Source organism: Callithrix jacchus, chromosome X (assembly GCF_049354715.1).
Source record: "Callithrix jacchus isolate 240 chromosome X, calJac240_pri, whole genome shotgun sequence".
Classification (NCBI taxonomy): domain Eukaryota; kingdom Metazoa; phylum Chordata; class Mammalia; order Primates; family Cebidae; genus Callithrix; species Callithrix jacchus.
Window position 1 is genome coordinate 130,931,489 of NC_133524.1, and position 16,380 is coordinate 130,947,868.

Genomic DNA, 16,380 nt, shown 5'->3' on the forward strand with positions numbered 1-16,380 from the left:
TTGTTACACATGAGCAGTATACCTAGTTGACCTGGAACATCAGTGTATTGTTTCAGGCTGACTAGAGAGGAGCACCTCTATAAGAGAATGAATGTCATGCCAGAAGGCTACCATGCTGACCATCATCAGTGATCCTAATACCAACTAAAAATGATAAAAAACTCATGAATGAAGGATGCTTAAAAGCTGGACAAGTAGACAAAGCTTATTTTATTTTCTAAATAGGTAGCTGAAGAAAGGACGAAGAAAGTTCCAAATGTTTAGGGAACACCTACTGTGGCCAATCACTGTGTCAGGCATGCTGACATGTGGGCATTTAATCCTCACGGTAGTGCTAAGAAGTAGGAATTATAATCTTCATTTTACAAATTTGAAAGCATGCTTAGAAAGGGTCTTTTGGTCTCTTTCAGAAAAAAATATCTGAAGACATCCATTTCAAAAAAGTGAACATGGCCATTTCTAGGTGATGTGGTAACAAAGTTTGGTTTATTATCTAAATTTAACATGAAACATGTCATTTTCATTACAAAGTACACTTTTATTAAATAATAAATAAACATATAAATAAGCCTTGGCCAACATTATAAACCATGATCTGACATAGATGTAAATCTATGCCTTCCAACCTCCCTTGACATCACATCATCTTCTCTTAAGAGATAGTCACTTTGGCCAATAGGGAAGAGAAGAAAACCAGTAACATCAGAAAACAATTTCCATCTGGCCTGACTTTGACTGGGGTCATCACTCTAAGCCACATGCCTTACTTTGCTCTAACACTTTAGGATGTTCCCTCCTGGCATCAGCTGTGCACTAAAGCTAAAAGGTCACAAGGTTCTCCTTGCCGTTCTCAGTAAATCAGTTTTGCAAAATTTCCAGGCCTTCTTGCAGAGTATTCAGATACATAGGGTTGTAGTTGATCAGCCATAAAGACAGGCCTCCCTTTAGGTCCTGCAGTAGTATGGCACCAGTTTGAAAGCCTCTGTCCAGTCCACATAGTGAAAGTCAGAAAAAGAACATTTGCCACTTATTTGTGCTTTATGCAAAGAAACAGATAGCTGGATGAGGGCCAAGACTTTCTCCCTCATCATTTCATTGTATATGTCTATGTTGACAATGTCAGCAAGAGAAGAGATATCAAGGTCCCTAGGTCTGTCCTTACATTCAGACCTTCCCTTGCTACTTATAAGTCCTTGACAGAAGACATTGTGGTAGTGGATACTCAGGACAGAAGCAATGAGAATGGGAGACTTCTTCCAGGGCAAACATTGAATCCTCTCTTTCTGTTACAGAGTAAATTTCCCTGGGTCCCAGCCTTGATTGTTCATGTAGATAGAATGGTAACTACTGAAACTGTCCCTAACTTAGCAATTATCTCTGAGGGCCCAAGTACTCGTGTGTGTGTGTGTGTGTGTGTGTGTGTGTGTGTGTGTGTGTGCTTGAATTATTTTTAATTTATTTACTTTACTTTAGGTGTACTCTTATTTTCTATCTCTTCTGACAAAGAATAAAGAACGAGACTAAAAGCCTTGACCATCATATATCTGATACCTGAAAAAGTTAGATGACTGGGGGTGGGGAAACTTTGAATAACAGATACACACATGTACATAGATAGCTAAAGATATCTCATCACTACACTTTCATTTATTTTATTTGTAAAGTACTCCTTATGTATCACTCTTATGCTAGGCACAGAAGATGCAATACTGAATAAGACAGACAGCTTAGATTCCTTTTTGTTAAGTGTAGCATGTACACTTCCCAAATGTTCTACTGATGACACATTTTTATCATTGAGTGCCTCATAATTTTGTATTCTTTCATCACTTCTAAGGTGAAGCTCTACATGGTAACTTTCCTCAGTTTGGAGACACTAGACATGCTTCCCTTCTTCTGTGGAGTTTCTGGTGTCTAAGAAGGCTCGACCGCCTACTAAAGTTTCTCTTGCATATGCTACATGTATAAGGCTGTTCACCTGTGTGAGTTCTCTGGTGTTTAATAAGGTGGGAGTTCTGAATGAATCTTTTTCCACATTCATGACATTTAAAGGGCTTCTCTCCTGTGTGAATTCTTTGGTGTGTGTGTAGATTTGTGTTATGACTAAAGCTCTTCCCACACCATGAGCATCTATATGGTTTTATTCCTTGATGGGTCATGAAGTGCTTATTAAGATCTGAACTCCATCTAAACCTCCTGTCACATTGTTGACATTTATAGGGTTTCTCTCCAGTGTGAATTCTCTGGTGCTTAATAAGATCAGAGCTAACTCTGAAGCTTTTCCCACATTCCTGACATTTAAAAGGTTTCTCCCCTGTGGGGCCTTTCCTGGGAAGATCCATAAGTTTTGGAAGCTCTTGCTTACAAGTTGCAAGTTTCTTTCTTTTCTTCCTTGGAAAAGCTCGATGCCATTTCTGCACCCTGTGTGTATCACCATGATTCTCCCTGCCCATTGTTTTCTGGGCAATTTTCCTTCTGGTGTTTTCTGATACTTTGCAGCCTGGTGTTTGCATTTCTGATGTAGAAACAGATACAGGATGATCATTTCCAGTGTCACTTTTTAGCTTTAACCCTGTTAGAATAAACAGAATAATCAGCCATTTGTGTCCCAGTGCAAGAAAGCTACATAAATGGAGAGAAAAGTCCATGATGATTGCTTTTTAGAAAATGCAGGAACAAGTGATTTCTGGTCCAGTCTGTACAAAATGGCATAGACCCATTTTTCCTTGATCCTCCCTGATAGGCACAACAAGAAACCCATTAAATAATATGAGATAAAAAACAAAAATTCTAAAAATGGTAAGCAAAAGGCAAACTGGTTTGGGATTCCAGAACTAGAAAAACAACATAGCAGGGTGCTTACATCCCCACACCCAACAGAAGAAGGCGACTATCAACAGAAGGCTGCCTGGGTAGGCTTATTGTTTCCTGAATGTAATAAGAAGTATAAATAAAGGCTTGCTGATTGAACATTAGATAAAATAGAATTTGTGACTAGTGTCAATATTCAGTTGGTCTTAGGCAAACATACATGATTATATAACTTTAGCACTAGAGCTTTTGAAAAGGTAAAAGCTAAATGGAGTTTCTGCTCTACTTCATATTTTTCATGAACTAATAACAACTTCAGAAGACTAGTAGGACTGTGTACTTTGTAATTCAGATGGCTGCATTTTTAAGCAATAATTTGTAGCATATTTCACTATATTTGTTATTTTCTTTTTATTACAACTTAACAGCTCCAAACTCATTACTATTTACTATTGTGCAGCTAGGTAATAGTTCACTTTTGCTTAATTTCTGCAAGTCAATGAAAGAAAATGTATTTAAGTATCAAGATGTTCAAAGGAAAGAGTAAAAAGTGTCCCTGTGGAAAAAGCTTCGTTTAACACGTGTTTTACTGGATTGCATTATTAGCTGATTTTACTCACTTTATATTTGCAAAATAATTGACATTTCTAATATCTATTGAAATTGTTTAATATGCACACCCTGTACTCTACACACAAAAATGTATAAAATATGAGAGTGAAGTTAAAATTGTGACTCTGATTCACTGTAGCAGCCATTTTCCTTCAGATTCCTATTAGTGGTCCTGCTCAGTGGCTTCCACATAGACTTGCTGTGAAGAAATGCAGAGCCAGCCCATGCTGCCCTGTTTCAAAGTTGAATTCTTGAAGCCCTTGTAAGGGGGCTTCACTGGCTACTGCAGAGGCATTTTGCATTTGTCTAAGGCAAGAAATTCACCTTCTCAGGCCAGTCGTGGTGGCTCACACCTGTAATCCCAGCACTTTGGGAGGCCAAAGTAGGTAATCACTTGAGGTCAGGAGTTTGAGGCCAACCTAGCCAACATGGTGAAATCATGTCTCTAATAAAAATACAAAAATTAGCTAGGTGTGGTGGCACACGCCTGTAGTCTCAGCTACCCGGGATGCTGAGGCAGAAAAAATGCTTGAGCCTGGAAAGCAGAGATTGCAGTGAGCTACAATTGCACCACTGGACTCCAATCTGGGTGACAGAATGAGACTCTGATGCAAAAAAAGGAAAAACAATTCACCTTCTCAAACCAGTAAAATACAGGCTTAATTCATCAGGACTGGAGCTATACATTAAGTATCATCTTAGAGCAAGAGTTACGTTCTAGGAACCAAATCACAATTTTCGGTCACGGAACAATATATCCTATGGCAGAAGACCTGCATAGGATCACTTGAATGTTATATTTCTTAGGACTACACCAACATTCTTCTCACAAAACGTCTACAAAATGTGGTAGTTAGAAGAAAATGGTATCAAAATGTTTGGAAATTAGAAGATTTTCCTTAACTTTTATTGTTATTGACTTAAATTATTATTTTCTAAACTAAGAGCCCTATTCCTACCTGTAAATCTTTCCACATATCATTTAAACTTTTGTTTGTATTATTATTACTGATTTAAAGATTAGTTATTAATTTTTCTGTAGTAATTTTCAAGAACGCCATTTATGTGCATGCTTTTATGTTTTTTAGAAAAGGGTGTGTTTAGATGAAAGTTTTAAAAAAGTAAAATCTTTCACAGTCAAAATAAAATAGTTCTATTCAGAATGCAGAAGTGAGACATGTATTTATAAAAAGCTCTCCAGGGGATCCTGATAACCCCTTTATTTCCCCCACATCATCAAGTTGAGGATCAGCCAGCTGTTGGAACAATGGGACTCTCTCACAGGGGTGCATTTTCCATAAACAGAGGACATAACATATTACTTAACTTCTACACAAAGGGAAAGAAGAATCTTTACCTAGAGAGATGACAGTCTCATAGATATCCTGCATTACGTCATTGTAGAGAGTCTTCTCAGGAGGATCCAATAATTGCCATTCTTCCTCAGAAAAATACACAGCCACGTCTTCAAATGTCAACAAACTCTAAAGAAGAGAATGGGCTATAGTTTAGTACTTGCCACTTCAGAAGTTGTGCTACCACCCATTTCTGAATTACGTGGTAGGCCAGGTGCTGAAGATGTTAACAGTACAAGATTTAGAGAAAAAAGTGAGAAGGCAGAAAGGAAGGAGCAAAGAGGATCGGTAAATCGCCTGGGAGGTGCCCACTTCCCTCTGTGCCAAGCCTAGTTGCCTAGAGAATATCTAGGGCTAACATGCCTCAAAGCACCTGCTGGACAATATGTGTCCCAGGCAGTTGGGACAAGCAGAGGCAAGGCCACGGTCAAATCACCTGAAAAAACCAGAAAGTACAGCTCACCTGGGATGCAGGCAGGATGAATTCAGATGCCATCTTCCAGTCTTTGGTGCTTTTCTGCTCAGAAAGGGCTAACATCTGTTGATCATGCACAGCTGTGGGTGGAAAAGAGCCAGGGAAAATTTCTCTTTCCTATTTACAAACATTCCGAGCTGATTTCTAAAATACAGAACATCAGGATGCCTTCAATAAAGATGGGTCACATTGACAAGTGTGTTTGTGGTGCCCAGAAGTGGCCATCTCATTGTAGATAAGAACCAAATATCCACCACTCATACAACCAATTCCCCAGTTCATGAGAGAAATTAATCAAAGGAAATCTATTCAGTTTTCCTCTCATAATATAAGCTGAGCAAGAACTGAAGGTTTGAAAATGAAAGGCTTAGGTCCTTCAGTGTACAGTAGATAATGTGGAAGACTTTTGTCTTTTATTATTCTTTCCGAGTGCACAATTTTAATCACATTCTGCCACTGAGAGCCCATGTCTGACCCCAATTTCTCCTTCAACTTATGAGGGGGGAGGTGACCCCACCTGTCCCTGTTCCATCTTCTTCTCTTCTCTCAAGTTTCAAAGGAGTATAGTCTATAGTGTGAATATCAGGATTCCGTGATTTGGATATTTCTGTCCCCTAGGCTGATCCCCACCTTCAACCACCATTGACCTACTGTACTCCCACCTGGGAGACACCACAGCTGCTAGCATGGCTGGGCACCTGGAAAATTCCCACGACATTCTAGGTGAACTAATTACCACCATGGCTCCCAGGAGAAGAGAATTATGATGAAGCTCCTTACCTCTTTCATATACAGGCTGGGTTTCTTTGTGAGTGTTCCAGCCCAGCTGTTCTTGTAGTACCCAGTATGTATTCCAATATTCTTTCTGGAACACACCCGTTGGTTGGGGCTCTGCTGGCTTCCACTTGAAGCCTGGGGCCACTGCCGTTCCTCCCAAGAGCACTGCCTCCTTTCCCAACTCATGGACTGTGACCTAGAAATAATCCCCATCCTCATTAGCACAGAACTTACTTTCGGTTTCAGGGTGGTGGTGGACGGAAGAACAAGAGTAGAGCTCATATTTGGGGAGTGCATGACATTAGAGAAGTAATAAAAAGACTGAAGAGGTATTGCACCACTATGTTTTCATAAAGAATGATACTCAAAATCTGGGATAATTAGGATAAAATAGAAAATGTTGACTACACCAGACCCCCACCCCCAACCCCGTGGCAATGCACAGGGCCCTGGATCAAGCTGCTAGCAAAGTTGGGCAGGCAGCGTGTTCCCCTGCTGGGGAACTTTCACTGGTTTGCTGTCTTGACTTGGATCCTTGTTTTAGTGCATTTCTATCTTTTAGTTTCCTGTAAAATAAAAGGAACTGAGTAAAGATGGCTTTCCTGTTAGCCAGTTTCCAATCCTCCAGGAAAGATTTCACAGGGTAAGGAGAAGGATGGAAGAATAAATGGGGAGAAAAGTTGGGCTCCAATCTCTCTTCACCTGATTTGGTAGTAATAAGACACCAAAAATATGCCCTGCCCTGGAATTTTCAAGGTGGGCTCCTAAAAAAAGGAAGTGTGCTGCCACCTTTCAAGGGCAAACCTTGGTTTCCCATTCACTAGCAGGGCCAATTACAAGCCACTAAGTGAGGGCAATGGAGGCTCTTTCCTCCCAGTCCAGAAATGTATGCTCCTGTTACAGAAGATACTACCCCTCAGCATCCTGATTCCTTCCACTTCTCTTTTGGCAATTGTCTTCTTTCTATATCCTTGTTTCCTTTTTTCCTTTCCATTTTGTTCTGTTTCTTTGCAGAACAACTTGATTTATACTTCTGTTTGCTACCCTCTCTCTCCTTTGGACTCTGTAAGTGCTGCCCATCTTGTGGATCTTCTCCCCTTTCCCAACTCTTTCTTGCCCTTTATTTCTCTGTTTCTAAGAACTCAACTCTTTTCTCCTTGCCCATGACAGACTAGGCCCACCATGGTCAATTCACCCTGGCTCTAAAGAAGACAAAATGCATTTCTTTTCTCTAAGAGGCGTAAAGTCTCTGCCAGGAATTTTGAAACCTGTGGACTGACTATTGCTGCATGTATGTCATTTCAGATCCTTCCTAACTGTCCTAAAGGAGCAACAGAAGAGCGACCTAATCCATCTCATTCTCTGATAACTCCTCCACCCTGATATATCCACTTTTATCCTATTTCATTGTACATGTAAGGAATATTTCTTCTTACCTCATTCTTTGTTCCATCAGGCTTCCTCTGGAAGAATTCCACCAGGACCAGAGCCTGTTTGACATTCTGTGGATGATGCTTCTGCACCCAGTTCTGGGTCTCCTTTGGCAGAATGCTCAGGAATTGCTCTAACACCAGCATCTCCAAGATCTGCTCTTTTGAGTGGATCTCTGGCCTCAGCCACTGATGGCATAATTTCTGAAGTTGGCTGATAGTCTCAAGCGGTCCAGTTGCTTCATGATAACGAAAGCTCCAGAAGTGCCTGCAAGCGCTCTCAGGACCAAGACTCTCTATTTGTGTGCTGTATTTCGTACTCTGACTGGGGTTCTCTTTCACAGACCCACTAGTGTCCCATATAGCCCTCATCTGGCGGCTCGAGCATGCATCCGCCTTCAGCTCTCTCATCATCATTTGCTCTAGGAACAGTTTTACTCCTGTGTGTGACACTGACACCCACCTGGTGCCACCTTTGACAAATGAGGGTTCATCAGGTTTGGTAGCAAATGAATGAATTGTTCTTCCCAGGAGCACTGAGGGAGAGCAGAAGAAAAGTACATGTCAAGAAGAAAACCACATGACACATATTTACTTGCTATTCATTAACAGAGGAAAATGAAGAGAAAAGTTACTGTCTGGCTTCTCCTTTAAAATCAACTGCCAAGAATCAGAACACTCATGATGTTAGATTACTCAGGAGGTAAGTTTCTCTCTTTTTCTTTATTTCTTAAGTTTGAAACAAACCACAGCTAAGAGAAGACAAATGTCAATTAATATCTTTCCTGTTTTTTTTAATAGTTAAGGAAAGATTGCTGGGTAAGAAAACTGCCACCGATTGGCCAAAAGGAGCTTTTGAGATTATCCAATAGTTCATCTGTGTGTTTCCTGTCCTATATTGGCAAATAGGGCCTGTTTCAGTTCCTCTAAACTTTAGCAGATCATTGCAAACATTTTTCTTTAGAATGGGGAAAAATCATTTCCAGACCCCTTTATCTCATTTGGATTGAAGAGTTTACTAAATGGAACTTTTAATATTCCCTTTTATACAGTGTCAGTGCTGGTAGGGAACTGAGACACCAAGATCAGAGTAGAAGTAAAGTCATTAGAGAAAAAGTAAGCAAATGTTCCCCTGCTAACCAAGCAGATCATCAACATTTGATGTGGCAGGGTATAGTACTTCTTCAAAAGACTTATAAAGGGCACTGCACAGATTTGTACTTGTGTATTACATTTTTTGATTACTTTAACTGGAAAAATTTACAGCTGGTCTTCCATTACATGTATATAAATGTCAGGTGGTTAAAAAAGAAGGAAGGAAAGGAAGAAAGAAAGAAAGAGAGAGAGAGAGAGAGATGATTAAGGTTCTTCACAGATGGGAAGGGTCCTAGTAATGGTAACCTTTCTCCTGACTTAACATATCTTCAAAACTGATTTTCCCTGAGGTGATCCAGCAGAAACAGCAACAAAATTCTTTCAAGGATGCCACAGGTATTCAAAAAAAATGGTTGGCTCCTTGCTGACCATTCAGGCTCATGAGGTACAGGAACACTTCTTATATTTTTTGTCAGCAGAAGTCATTGTCTTTAATGCTGAAATGACCCTTTCATTGGTGTTGTGTTCATAAGCCATCAAAACTCAGGAAATTTTCCTAGGCATGGTGGTAGACATTACTGCTCCAAATCCCCAATCCTGATTCACTACACCTTCTAGATCAACCACAGGGACGCCCACAAGGACTCTGAACGCGGGCAGCCTTTGAGTGTGCTTCACTAGCATCCCTGGGTTATATTTGTACATCCGGTAGAAAGAAGTTGCTTCCATAGGTTAAAAGTGGCTGCAGGAGCCTGCGGCCGGGCGGCCTCGCTGTGGACAATACTGTTTCACGTCCCCCCGCCCCCATTTTCCCGCTACGCAGCAGCCCTAAAGGCTGCAACTGGCTTGAGCCGCCGATATTTCTCAGGGGATCGCCAATCGAATCTAGCCAATCGAATCTAAAGAGAAAATCCGCTTCTTGGTTACCTTCAGTCAGCTCTGGCTTTCCCCAGGCCACTTTCCTCTTCCTCTGCTTGACTAAGCCTCTGTGGCCACGCCTCCCTGCTTGCTCTGGATAGCGAAGCTCTCCGCTGCTGCACGACTCGGGGAAGCGATGTCGGGGAAGCGATGTCAGGAAAGCGCGGGATGTCTGGCGAGTGAAGCTCCAAGATCTGGGGAGCCTTGGAAGATCAGTTCCCCCATTTAATCCCTCCACCTCTTGAAGACCTGACACTGACTCACTCTTCTAGGGTCGAGGTCTGTGGACCTGAACCGGAATCAACCAGAAAATGAAAGATGCATTTCCGGTGACTTTGTGACAGCTACGCCCAGCCATCCCCCTCCCTCTACCTGCCAAGTCTCAGCCTAGCCAAATTAGGAACTGTCCCTGGGGGTCCTTTCCATCCCATAAGAACTAGCCTCCTGCTCCAGTTAGGTCCTGGATGCAAGAAAGAGTTAATGCTACCGAGTCTCTAGTCCTGCTGGAAGCGTACAGGACCCTGGCAAATGGCTCTTTCCTGGGAGCCGTGTAGCTTATAGACTCCTGGTGCCAAGGTCTCTTATCCCTGATTTGCGAGGTATTGTGCATCCAGATTGTGCTGGCTTACCTGTGGCTGGCAGCCCATTCTACCGGGGGCCTCGCCCAGTAAGGGTTGCCGCCTCAAAAGTCTAGGGGCCACAGAAGAGTGGCTCACAAAGTCAGAACCACTTCAGCACTCTTGTGGGCAAAGCTGTGTTCTGGGCCTTCCTGAGTCACAGCCAGAGAGAGCTTCAGCTGTAGTCACTAGATTTATCAAAAGCCTCCTTAAGTGAGAGGCAATTTGGTCCTGGTCAAGCCTCTTGCTAGATCAGAAACAATAGTCCCTTATATTTTTAAAACCATTTTCTAATTCTCAGACACATGCTCTCCAACTGTTATATAAATAATTTGAAATGGTATCACATGACTTCACCTACTACTTCATGTTCAGGGTCACAATAGTGGCAGATTTTAGTCAGGAGTTTAGGTCTCCTGTTGTCATATCCTGTCATTTTTCTACTACATTATGCTCTCCCTGGAGGACAGAAATCTTCCTTCCATCTTTATCTCCTGCAGGGCTTAGCCAAATTCTCTGGGTAAGGTTAAGTATTTCATATTTATAGAACCATCTTTCTAAGAAGCTGAATATCTTGGGTTGTCATTATTCTCCACGTTTTCAGTATTTACTGAGTGTTGAGCCATTTGGATAAAAATTGACAATGTGAGTCTAACAGGAGAAACTGTGTGTAGCTTAGTTTTACAATGGGGATGAAACTGACATATTTTGGAAGCCAGTGTGAGAAACCACTCAGACAAGCCGAAGAGATGTCTGCATGTCTGGAAAGAAAATAAAAAGTACCCGATTGGCTTTTTATAAATAAATGCAGATGACACTAAGTTAAATTCAATCATCATTCAACATTGAAGCTCCCCAAAGGTATATAAAAGGACACAATGCATTATCTATGATATATGAACTTAGTAAAAATGTTTGATTAACCAGAGCATCATCCTCAGAATGGTTCTTTCAAAACTGTATTCCTCATTTCAGGCATTTTCAACTTAACATTTTATAACTCAATGAAGAGGAAGTCAAGGTATTGTTATTTATGTATAATTCCCAGGCTTAAATGTCAATGAATTACTAACCAGTGAGGATGGTCAGATAAAAAGCATTTTCTTTTCCCTAAACACTTCAACCTTGATTCACTCAATAAATCCAGGTGTGATCTTGAGCTGCAAACAACTTTATAGGTGGAAGCACCTTGAAAAGAATATTGTAATTTTGAATAAGGTCATGATAAGCAAGATAAAGAAGGAAAGAGTTTCCAAAGTTAAACCTAAAACCCAAGAATGTGTAATTTTTAAGTGAGCAAAGTGGAGATGGAGTAAAACAAACAACTATAGCAAACACCTAAGAAGTCTTTACAGAAAGGAATCTGAAAATGATGAAGACTAAACCAATAAACATTTTTCATGTCTGGAAACTGGAAGTCTGAAATCAGGGCGACAGCACGGTTGTTGGGTTATGGTGAGGGTCTTCTTCCTAGTCACGTCTTCTCAACGCCTTTTCATGGCGTGTATATGCAAAGAGACAGAGTGAGATTTGATGTCTCTTCTTCCTTTTTCCATAAGAGCATTAATCCCATCATGGGGGCTCCATACTAATGACCCCATCTCAACCTGATTACCTGCCAGAAGGCCCCATCTTCAAATACCATCACATTGAAGATTATGGATTCCACCTAGGAGTTTTGGGTGTACACATTCAGCCCATGGCAGCTTAGAAGACTAGAGTTGTAGATCAATTTTTGAGAAATATGGAAAACTGGAAACCAACTTAAAAGAAGATAGGATGTAGTTAAATGAGAATGAAGAAAAGGGTTACCCCCTCCCCCAAAATTTGTGATTACAAAGGAAGTTGTTCAAAAAAGAGGAGAGACTGATGAAGAACAACAACAGATGGCTATATTAAATGATGTGCTGTGAGACAAGAGTTTGGACTACCTCATTGATTTTGTTGATTCTACAACTGAATTTTTAAAGGTTTCATTTCATGCTGAAGGAGATGCAACAAGTAGTAATCAAAGAACAGTTTCAGAGTAGATTCAATTCTAAAATTGGTAGTTTTCAAAATCAAGGCCTCATAATAGTGAGTTGTTAAACATGACTTTGATTTCTGCTTCTTGTAATTAGAATTTTTAAACAGCTAAATTAGGATATAATTCACAAATAACATAATTCATTCATTTAAAGTCTTCTAGATATCAGTGTTTTAAAAATATACTTAAAGAGTTGTGTAACCAACATGTCAATCAATTATAGAATATTTAACTCAAGCCCCCCCAAAAATATTGAACCATGCAGCTTTAACTTCTCATTTCCTGTCATCCCCCACCTCCCCATCACCACTAACCGTAGGCAACCACTGATCTACTTTCTTTCTCTATACATTTCTTTATCCTGGATATTTCATATAAATGAAATCATATGACATGTGATCTTTTGTATCGCCTGTCTTTCCTTAAGCATAATGGTTTCAAGCTTCATCCATATTGTAGCATGTGCCATTACTTCATTCTTTTTACTGCTGAATAATATGTCATTGTGTGGATATATGACATTTTGTTTATCCATTCCTCAGTTAATTGGTATTTAAACTGATTCCATTTTTAACTATCATGTATAATGCTGCGATGAGCATTTGTGTACAGATTTTGTGTGGACATATATTTTTATTTATTTTACATATATTTGTAGTGGTGTAATTGCTAGATCACATATTAACTTTATGTTCAACCATTTGAGGAACTGCCAGACTATTTTCCAAAGGGACTACACCATTTTACATTCCCCTCAGCACTGTGTGAAGGTCCTAATTTCTCTACATTCTTGCCAACAATTGTTATTATATGCCTTTTTTATTATATCCATCTTAGTGGGTGTATCGTGACCTCTCATTGTGCTTTGATTTGCATTTCCATTATGACTAATGATACTGAGCATATTTTCATGTGCTTATTAGTCATTTGTATGTTTTCTTTGGAGAAACTTATTTTCAGATCATTTGATAATTTTTAATTGTTATTTGTCTTTTTTTATTGAGTTGTAATCATTGTTTATATATTCTAGATATGAGACAGACATATAATTTACACAATTTTCTTCCATTCTGGTTTAACTTTCAAGATTCTTGATGGTGTCCTTTGCTGCACAAAATATTTTAATTTTGTAATGACCTCGTTATCTATTTTTCTTTGATTTCTTATGTCACATCTGAGAAAACAACCACCTAATCCAAGGGCACAAAAATTTACACCTTTGTTTTCTTTTAGGTATTTTATAGTGTTAGCACCTAATATATTTAGATCTTTCATCCATTCTGAGTTAATTTTTGTGTATGGCATAAGATAGAGGTAGAATTTCTTTCTTTTGCATATGGATATTCAGTTTACCTAGGATCATTTGTTGAAAGACGATTCTTTCCTTATTAAATTGTTTTGACTGAGCCAGAGGAGGCATAACCCGGCACCACTTGAACCCAGAATAGGGGCGTGGGCTTGCACCTTCTGAAGCAATGACCCAAACTGTAATTTGGCCCATTTCAGCCCTAGATGGAGCTGGAGTGGCTGGGACACAGGGTACCAAGTCCTAAGGCTGCAGCAAGCAGCAAGCCCCAGGCCATCCTGGCCCACCAAACTATTTTTTCCTCCTAGGCCTCTGGGCCTTTGATGGGAGGGACTGCCATGGAGATCTTGACGCCCCAGAGACGTTTTCCCCATTGCCTTGGTGATTAACATTCGACTTCTCTTTACTTATGCAAATTTCTGTAGCTGGCTTGAATTTCTCCTCGGAAAATAGGGTTTTCTTTTCTACTACATGGTCAGCCTATAAATTTTCCAAACTTTTATGCTCTGTCACCTCTTGAATGCTTTGCTACTTAGAAATTTCTTCCACCAGATACCCTAAATCATCTCTCACAAGTTCAAAATTCCACAGATCTCTATGCTGGGGCAAAATGTCTCCAGTGTCTTTGCTAAAGCATAGCAAGAGTCACCTTTGCTCCAGTTTCCAATTAGTCCCTCATCTCTAGCTGAGACCACCTCAGCCTCCTTCATTGTCCATATCACTATCAGCATTTTGGTCAAAACCATTCAACAAGTCTCTAGGAAGTTCCAAACTTTCCCCCATTTTTCTAACTTCTTCTGAGCTTTCCAGATGGTTCTAACCTCTGACTGTTACCCATTTCCAAAGTTGCTTCCACATTTTTGGGTAGCTTTATAGCAGCACCCCACTGTCTGTGGGACGAATTTACCGTACTAGTCTGTTCTGACACTGCTGTTAAGAATTATGCCAGACTGGATAATTTATAAAGGAAAGAGGTTTAATTGACTCACAGTTCTGCATGGCTGGGAGGCCTCAGGAAACTTACAATCATGGCAGAAGGTGAAAGGGAAGCAGGCACTATCTTCACAAGTCAGCAGGAGAGAAGTGAGAGTGCAGGAAAAACTGCCATTTATAAAACCATCAGATCTCATGGGAACTCACTATCATGAGAACAGCATTGAGGAAACTACCCCCATGATCCAGTCACTTCCCTTCCTCGACTCATGGGGATTACAATTTGAGATGAGATATGGGTGGGGACACAGAGCCTAACCAGATCAAAAGGGGAGCTATTAATAGTCATGAAGGGGGTATATGTGCATGTGTGATAAGCAAACATGAATGTTACATTCATCTCATGTTCCCTTTGGGGCAGAGACTTAACATTTAAATACATTACATTTAGGCCCTATACATCAAAGGTAAAGCAAGGATATGAAGGCATTCAGTGTCCAGCCTCTGTAAACTGGCCAGAATCAGTTCATATTCAGTGGCTCTTATCGGGAGCAAGTTATTGAAATCAGTCTCTTGTACAGTTAAAGCTGTAGTAATGGCTTATGGGACAGGTGAGTGGAGGTCAGTAAGTCAGCAAGTGTGTGAGCTGCAATTTTTTCAATATTGCTTATCTCTAGGCCAATACTTGTTTAGCTGCTACAGAGACAGAAAAGTTTTGTGGCAGTTAGAACATACTTTATTCTTTAAATGTAGCAGAGTGGGACTTAACCCTTGAGTGGCATGGCCTTAGGCCTTGTTTATAATTTAGTATCTTATTGCCACAAAGAGTGCATTCCATTACTCTTGTGATCTCTGTTTAAACATTAATGGTGGTCAGTTGTAATCTAAATCACAAAAGGGAGGGGGTGCAATGTGGTAGTGTGGTGCAAAGTTTTGCATAGGTCAGGGAAGGGCTAGCCAGCTGTGAAGCTGGAGCAGATTAATTGTTGGTTCCCAGATGTCCACCAGCAATGGTTAGGTGCCTATACTCAGTGATATATATATATATATATGTAAGTATAAAAGTTTCCCAGGAATATATTTAAGTATAGCCTCTTTCCAAGCCCCTATAGCCTGCATTGCTGTAAACAGGGACTATACTTCATCTAATTCAACTCTTTTAAAGTAAATCGAGAGGATAAGCAGCTGGGCACCTTAAATAGAACAGGAGGCCCCAATCATATAACATAATGCTAAAAGAGAGCAGCCGGAAGTTGTAGCTTCTCGGCATTTCATCAATAGTCACTGATTTGTAATACAGAAGACAGAAGAAAAACAAAAAGCAACATCAGTGGAGCTGGGCATTGTCAGTCCCAAGTGAACTGCAACAAACAGGATTCATTACTTGACTCCCAATAAAAGCTTGAGAAGGCCATCTGTGGCTTCCAGTAGCTGTGTCAGTGCTGAAATGGAGTCATCACCCAGAACAGCATTTCTAAGAATCCCTGGGGCTAGGGGCACCCAGTATGTAGACAGTGTACTGAGTGTGGGCCTGGATGGGCATAGGTGACTGGGAGCAAACTAACCAGCAACTCATCCCATTCCATAGAGAAGGTAATGATAGGACGTGAATAAAGTTCCAGCTGCAATGGGAGACCTGGAGAGGAGGAGGTTCTTTGTATTGCATGTGCTGAGGAACCCCTCAGCAACCGGTGAGACAGTGCAGCTTGGGCCCCTCTAGCCTCAATGGCAAGAATAGAGTTCCTGACAAATGCAGCCCAAGATCTCCATGAAATCCCAGGGCGAGACCTGTGCCCAACACCCAGCATGGCACCTCTGCAGGCAGGATGCACTACAAAAACCCAGCTCTCTTTTCCTCAGGGGGAAGATTTTGATGCCTACAATGCAAATGTTCCTTTGATAGCTAACCACTCATCTTACAACTCTCTGGGACAGAGTTCCTACATCTGGTTTCCAATTAAAATTGATAATTGGCAAAACATTTAAAACATGCTATCTACAGAGAGGAAATGTAGCTCCAGTTCA

The 16,380-nt window shown here is 40.6% G+C and overlaps 1 protein-coding gene across 1 annotated transcript; it reads right to left on the minus strand.

The window, feature by feature from the left end:
• Positions 1-464: 464 nt before the first annotated feature.
• On the minus strand, positions 465-9,775 carry ZNF75D (zinc finger protein 75D). The gene is made up of 6 exons (XM_002763297.6): positions 9,483-9,775; positions 7,467-7,996; positions 6,034-6,226; positions 5,242-5,333; positions 4,781-4,907; positions 465-2,572 (listed from the first exon to the last, which is right to left on the minus strand). The coding sequence occupies exons 2-6, from the start codon at positions 7,875-7,877 to the stop codon at positions 1,863-1,865; spliced, it is 1,533 nt and encodes a 510-aa protein (XP_002763343.1). The 5' UTR covers positions 7,878-7,996; positions 9,483-9,775; the 3' UTR covers positions 465-1,862.
• Positions 9,776-16,380: the final 6,605 nt, after the last annotated feature.